Source organism: Glycine max, chromosome 7, assembly GCF_000004515.6.
Source record: "Glycine max cultivar Williams 82 chromosome 7, Glycine_max_v4.0, whole genome shotgun sequence".
Lineage (NCBI taxonomy): Eukaryota > Viridiplantae > Streptophyta > Magnoliopsida > Fabales > Fabaceae > Glycine > Glycine max.
Genome location: NC_038243.2, coordinates 35,408,273 through 35,416,274, shown reverse-complemented (window position 1 = coordinate 35,416,274; position 8,002 = coordinate 35,408,273). Strand labels below are relative to the sequence as shown.

General features: G+C 33.4%; 1 protein-coding gene across 1 annotated transcript; it reads right to left on the bottom strand.

Annotated features, from left to right (window-relative positions):
- Positions 1–1,815: 1,815 nt before the first annotated feature.
- LOC102669848 (GATA transcription factor 28) lies at positions 1,816–7,836 on the bottom strand. The gene is made up of 11 exons (XM_006583711.4): positions 7,338–7,836; positions 6,540–6,635; positions 6,309–6,442; positions 5,207–5,308; positions 4,974–5,088; positions 4,202–4,258; positions 3,686–3,754; positions 3,265–3,333; positions 2,439–2,519; positions 2,244–2,312; positions 1,816–2,126 (listed from the first exon to the last, which is right to left on the bottom strand). Exons 1-11 carry the CDS (start codon positions 7,569–7,571, stop codon positions 2,085–2,087), a joined length of 1,068 nt encoding a protein of 355 aa, XP_006583774.1. The 5' UTR covers positions 7,572–7,836; the 3' UTR covers positions 1,816–2,084.
- Between the last annotated feature and the right edge of the window lie 166 nt (positions 7,837–8,002).

Genomic DNA, 8,002 nt, shown 5'->3' with positions numbered 1-8,002 from the left:
ACTGGGCATTCTAAATTACTTATCTTTCAATGGATTTATAATTTCCAGTCCACGCCTAGCCTTGCAATACTTATCTTTCAAGTTAAATTACGCATTTTAAATAACCCCCTATTTATGACCACGTATTTGCATGAAAGTTGCCTTTCATTGCCATGCATCTTCCCTCCAACTCAAATCATTTCTTCAAACTATCCAACTTATAAAAACTTCGTACCCCATTGTACAGAGGCTCTTCGCTATGCGAAGGTATGGGGGAGAGATGTTGTACGCAATCTTACCCTTGCATATGCAAAGAGGCTGTTTCCAGATTCGAACCCATTACCTATGCTTCACTTTTATTATTTCGTTCCCTCAATATGATTTTTCGTTGGTCAGGTTGCGTGGGAAACGCACAAACCAGCTGTAGTTACCTACCTCAGATTACATGTGTTTATTTAGCTCAAATGGGGCAATGCACACCCAATTTAAAGAAAGAATAATAGGGAACATTTGGTGACCACCCATTACTGTAGAATCAAATTTGGGAGTTTGTTTTAATTTGGCTTTAATTGTGTTTGTTTTGTCTCTTCGATTTGGATTGCCTTTATTTCTTATCCTTTGATATTTTTTTAGTCAATAAGGTCGATTTTTTTTTAAAAAAAAATTAAGTAAAATTAGTCATAGTAGTAAATTTTCTTTTAACTAAAATCCTCGCATTCTCATTTTTTTTATCTAAATATTTAGGAATGTCTGAAAATTGCGCATGATCTGGATTAAAGAGATTAAAGTGTAATTAATCTTTTTATTTTCAATTTTAAAGAGGTAGGAAAAAAAAGCGTTCGAAGCTCTAACGAAAATAACTGTTAGTATAAGCTGAATATGATTAGTTAAGGCCATCTCCAACATAGAATGATTTTAGAAAAGCAACTGGAGAAAACTTTATCAAGAACATAAAACATGTCATATTGGAGGAATAAGTGCTTCATATATATATATATATAACAACTCAACCTTTTGTTCATTTTATTAGTCCCACATATTATTTATGTACATCATAAGTGGGAAGCTGTCCCACCAAGAGATCGAAATAGAGAATATTTATATAGTAGAAACATTTTTTTAAAAAAAAAAACTTGACGTAAATATATGTTTTTCAACTCCTATAATATAATATTGCTTTTTCTGTGTCTTTGTAAAATTCTTGTAATATATAAATAAGATCCTACCAATTTTTTTCACAAGCACTAATTCAAAATAAACAAAATATTATAAAAACAAAAACATCAAAAAATGGATATATAAATGGATATATAATGTTGGATTACAAGTGTGAGGTGAAGTGTATAGAAGTAGAAATATTGAATACCATATAAGTGAGGAGAATACTCATAAATCTGAGCCTTAAGATTTTGAGTTAGAGTGTGATGTCAGATTTCACTTATGTGGAGACTCCTGGTTCACAGGTGTACCCCTCAAACAAACAGAAACATGGAATATATTACAAGAAACAAAAATATATTTAAAGAAAAAAACTTCTTAAAGTTATTATCTTAGCATAAAGCATCAATCAAGTTGCTTGAAGTAATTAAAATGATGTGCTATATTGAACTGTACAACTAAAAAAAAAATTATTTACGAGACTTGCTGGGTAAAATTGCCTGAAGACTTGAAACTTTTTTATTTTGCTGAGTTGGCTTATTCTCATTTTAATGTGAACAAACGTAATCAATTATTTTGGTGTAACAATAAATTTCTTCAATGTTCGTCTTCTCTCTGTTTCTCATTCCCCTTTCTCCCATCCAATTATACCTTGAATAGCGTTACCGCAAAAAATACAAAATCAACGTTGAATACCGCAAAAGGTTTTTTTTAAAAAAAACTCAACTATTCACATTATATAAATGAAATCTGGTTCCAAAGGGATGTACAGGAACTAATGTAAGAAATTGTAAGTCTACAATCATATAATTCACAGCTGCTTCCAGAAATAGTTTGTCTATAAAACATAAACTATTTCTAGAAGTCTAATGTTAGTTGAACCAGCAGTGCACATTTGTTTCCATTGTGAACAGACCATGCTGATTGTGCATAGCAATATCTCTAGATCACAGCCAGTAAGTCCTCATGTTGGAATCATCAATGTCAACCTGTATTATATCAGTGATACTCATAAACTTTATCAAAAGTACATGATAGATAAAGTCTAGTAGGATCAGAGATGGCTTATATTTCAGGAATTGTAACTAGTTAAAACATATATATACCTGATCATCAAAACCTGCAGGAATCTCAAATTCGGTCCCGGAAGCATCAGCAAGATCCTCAAGAGTATCCTGTAAATCACAAAAGTATATCATACCAATTGTCAAACAAGGTCCTATCACCTGAACCCTTTTCATGGCTTTTCCATCTCAAAGGATACCTCATGGTTGATTATTAGAGGAAAGCAAAAGGACTACCTGCTCATGTAGACTAAGAGCATGATTCTCCACTTGGATGGACAAGTTGTCAGTAACTGATTCAGCAGTTCCGATAATAAACTGAAACAAAATTAAATTGAAGGACATAATATTCAAAATTAGATAAGCTTTTAAGTTATATTCTTGAAATAACACCCCAAATTCCCAAACCAAAACGCCATACAAGCTACAAAAAACACACCAAAGGACTATGGATAAAAGTCATAAAACGAATATCATTATCCACACTGGGCCTAAAACACACCAAATGTGACTTGGTCTCCATTTGTATGCTGGAACTATGTGTGTCTCTCATGAATATTGTTTAGGTTCCACGCATCCATGAGCTAGTAATCTTTCTTCAACACTCATTAGATTTCTAATTTTCAGTAGCTGAGCTTTTATTAAAACCTCTGATCTCCAGGTTACACAAACTTCTTCAGGAAATTTATTGACAGGTGTTTTCTGGTGGAAATTGAATGGAAGGAACAATTTATTTAAAGTTTTGAACTTCATATACTAATAAGAGACTCAGATATGCTCATCCGTGTATCAGCTCCATTTAATTAACTTTTAAAAACTAATCAAATTTTGAATGAAAAGGTTTTGCAGACCATAGCAAATTATGCTATATCATGTTTGAGTTAAACAAATTGTCAATTTTGCATTTTCAATTATGAAATTATCTACTCAATGAAAGTAAATTGCATAATCCCATATAAGCAAATAAGACAAATTTCCTCATCATAGCTTAAGCAAAATTTAGTCCCACTAAATTATATTGAAAAAGTAAATAAATACACTAATACAAATAAATAGATAAAACCTGGTCATTTGTCTTCTCAGGTGACCGACTGGAATCCATTTGCACAGGCTTAGTTTCTTCAGGGCTTCCCTAATAGATAAAATTTTACAAGTTCACAGTCAATAAAACAGTGTCATGCGTCAGCATAAGGATCAGTGTTCCATCATGCAAATGGTACTCAAAAGTCAAATATTTGATAATAATCATCATCAGCAAGCACAAATTTGAAAAACCAAGCATTTGCCTCATATGGACCCTCAAAACAATATACTGATACAAAACAACTTGAAGAGTTTTCGTGCACTTTCATAACCCTTTGTCAAAGTTTAGTAAACAAAGGAGACCACTAATGTCACAAGAAAATAAAAGGTTCAAGAAACAGTTACAGCATCAACAAAATAAAAAATTATTAATTTGAGAAAGAAAATTCCAACAAAAATACCTCCTTGTCCTGCTTAGCAAAAGAATGTTCGGCTTCTGTTGTTGAAGGCTTTATATCAGCTGAAGTATCCTTAAAATAAAGAGAATGTTATTAGACTTGAAATTCCAAACATCTTTTGAGCACAGATTATATCAGAAATTTCAAATTTGAGACTACTAGGAGTGAAAGTACAGAATTAAGTGTGTAGTTTCTTCAGATTTTGAGGGCAAGTAGTCCTAACAAAAAAGGGTAGGGAATAGACACAACCTATTTCTCCATAGGATTTGTTAAAAAAATTCTATTGCTTTGCCAAAATTTTCATGTTTTCATCGCCTAACACCTCTAGTCATATTTCATCAACAATAAATGTGTGATGTAGACATGCATTGGAAGAATTTGTTTATTCCTTTATTCTTTAGATGTAATGCAGGAAGACAATATATTTTAATCTTGCTTATTTACAATAGGAGAAAGTATGACAATGGAAGACAAGAAGACAAGAAATTGTCCAATGACAATATGAAAAATAAAAAATACCAGTTCATTTTGTTCAAAAGCAATCCTTGCTGCTTTGCTGAGATCTCTCAGAGTTCCCTTCAAATCAATGAGGCATGAAAATGAAGATCAGTAATTGGATATGATACTATAAGGTTGCCCTAGTCACTTCAGGCAAGATGGGAACATAAACTTTTTCAGTTGGTACTTGGTAAAAAACTAGTCTCACATGGCCACAACAATTCAGACATGCAAAATAATCATCTTTCACACAATTCCAGGACTATAATAACAACAAATTGATAACTGCAATAGATACGATGTTGAATAGACAGAACATTGTTATTCTTCTGGTTGAAGCAGAAAGACAGTGCATGCTATAAATAATATTCTTCATGTTGACACAAAAACCCTATTTTCAAATCATAATTGATAAAACTATCACTTGTCAGTGATGCCAACAGGTAGTATCTCTTCAGTTTTCCTTTGTTAGACTATGATACAAACTGATTATCTCATTTGGAATAAAAAGAAATGATTAATAAATCACTAAAGATAAATGTCTAGGCACTAATACCAGACATTCAAAGAGAAAAGAGTTTAAAAGAAATCTTAGAAAAATATTTGTTTACTAAAATTTGATGACATTACAGAAAACAACAGCTAGTGTGTTTAAGGCATGGGTTCTAGTTAGTCTTAAATAAAGCTATAAAAGAGAGATCGGCATGCCACATTTGATTTTGGAAAGAAACACTTACAACAATAAATAACCAGAAACATAGTTCCATGCTAGGCTAAAAGAGATATTAATTACCTTATTTGCCCACATGAGCCCACAGGCATTGCACAGAGATCTTGGACCTGCTGGTCCTCGACGCATAGCTGGAGTAGACTTCTCACTAATTCCACAATGCTGGCATCTACGTTCACTTAACAATGGCAGAGTTGCCGCCCGACAATAACATATTAGCATCAACACGCTATAGATTAAGAATAAAAATCATTGCATCCTTGCATTTCAAACAAAGATATAACTTTGTAACTCACGTAGATTCTGGGCAAGGAGTACCATTGCTTGAATCCCAATTTTCAGCAGGAGATTTGTAGTCTTCCTTCATTGATGCAAACTGTCCATTCTTACGATGCATCCTATTAGATAACCAAGTACTGTCAATCTCAAGAAAACTAGCCTATACATCTAGACTCTAGAGGCCAAACAGAACATCAACATATTAGCGTCAAAAGTAAAACTCCAATTCTTATTTTGAAAGTTAGGACATTCTAATGCTTTGCAAGAAACAGAGACACAACCCCAAAATACCAATCACCAATGTAGACTCTAAACAACATAAACACTTACATATGAAAGAGAGAAAGAGGGGGGCAAGGACAAGGAGGGGGAATGTTACTCCCAAAGCACAGATGTGAACCCATGTATTCACTCGATCATAAGTCAGTTCATGAGTTTTAACCAAAAAAAAAAAACTCTTAACAAGTAGAGTAAATTATACACTCCACCCTTGAGAAATGTCAAATGTCTTATGTCTAAATTACATTATCCTCCCATCATTTTAAAAATTACACTTTCCTCCCCTAAGAGAATTATGTGAGTCCAATTACATGTGAATCAGTTACTGGCGGTGAGCAACTATAAATAAACTTCTTTCATCTTCTAAGGTCATCAAAAGCTAATTTTATAAATTATATTATTAATTTTAGGACTTTATGAATGCAGTGATGTTTTGCATACTCACATTATTGGCTTTGAAACTTTACTTGAGATCTTTATTTCATCTTCATAAGTCCCAAAGTTAATAATAGGGAGTCAAAAAAGGAGAAGAATTGACCCTAAAAGGCCCATTTACATCAAAATAAACTAAATTGTAGCACATATAAATCTCTTAGGAGAGATCAGTGTATCTTTAAAAATAAAAGGAGATGACAATACAATTGAAGCATTTCTCAAGGGAGGGGAGAGTAACTCACGGCAACAAAATATGCATTTCTTTTTTAACAATTGATAAATGTTTGTACGGCCATTCACAATATAAAATGAGAAAATGTGAAACAAAAAGTGACATTAATTTTGGGAAAAGAAAATATGGCACAATACTTCAGTGTTCCCACTTCCCAACTATCCTCATCCTACCTCTGGGCAACCTCTTTACGGCAAGAATACCGGATTTTCTTCTCAAAACATCTCTCTTTTCGTTTTTCACGAAACCTAACAAGTGATGCAAATCTTCGTGAAAGCTTTGAACTTCGGGAAGGATCATTTATTTCCTGGCATACAATAACAAGTTTTAGAACACTTAATAATATGTTAAAGAAACAATTATTGATAAAATATATCAGAGAAAAGCAATTCCTAAAGAAATACCCTAATGTCCTGATAGTTTTGCTGCAGCAAAATGTCAGAGGTGGGGGCACTATTTGTCATTTCCTGCGCTCCCAAGAGTAATAATACGGCCTGCACCTGCATTTCAGAAGAAAAATAAAAGGATCATCAAACCCGAAAAATGTGCAACCATTCTATAGAAGTTGTGCAAAATGGGAGGCACATCCAATCCAATGGAATAATTTAACAGGTCACAAATGATCATTTGTAGCTATCTTAAAAATTTAAAAGCTTCAGAGAGGATCGGGCATAGATGCCATTATCACCATCATTTCGTAATCATACAATAAAAAACCAACCAAAGGGTCATTCACAGAAAGAAGAAGCAATAGCAAGGCATCAAAGGGAGAAAGACCAAAACCTAAAAATCCCAGAAAGCTACATTCCCAGTACTACATTGAGAAATCACTTGACTTACTCTGGCAAAAAACATCAATAACCACTGCATAGGTAACCAATGATTTCCCAACACTTTTTTTTTCCTTTTAATTTGAAATAAAAATATCATTACCGGATACCAACACATGAACTCACAAAAAAATCCCTATCTGACACAGGTTTTTTTTTTTCTTTTTCTCTTAAGCGATTTAAAACACTAAATTCAAACACTTCTTCAAATTGGTCAGTGAGACAAGAAACGAAATCGACACCGTGCCATGCCTCAATAACAATCGAGAAAAAAAAATAGTTTTTCCAATTAAAAAAAACAATTTGAAAAAACATGTTCTTCTCAGTGAATAAAATTCTAAATTTTGAAATATAATAAAAGAGAAGAGGAACCTTTTCCGGCGTAACTGCTGGGAAAACATAGACTTCGCCTTCGAAGGAAATGGTGAGTTCGCTGGCTCTGGCGTGCATAGCAGAAGAAGCATTGGTGACCGGAACGGCTTCTTCCCCTTCATCGGAACAATTGGCGTAATGGAACGGTTGGAAGCCGTCGACTTGCATGGGAACCGGCGGCGGCGGTGGCGGGTCTTCCCCGTTGTCGCTCGGATTGTTCAGGCTGTTATCCATTTCGCAAGAAGCATCACTCACAGTCGCGGAACCCTAAGAGAAGAAGGAGAAGAGTGTGTTTGAAGGAGTGAATAGATTAGATAGATAGAGTGAGGGAATGAGCGTAGAAAGAAAGAAAGAAATTAGTAGAAAAGAATAGAAATGGAAAATATTGAGTGAGAGAGAGAGAGAGAGTGCTGTTTCCTAGACACAACACAGCACACTGCCTTCCCCACTCAATGAGAAAGAAAGAAAAAATGGGTTCTTAATTTCATCAACCATTTTCAAATTCTCAATGTGAAAGTGTGATGCCATTATAAATCGAAAAATTTAAATTTGTGTGATTATTTTATTAAAATTATAATGTTTAATGATAATTTAATAAGAAATTATGTTATATTTATGAGATTATTTTATTAAAATTATAATTTTTAATGATCAAAATTTGTGAT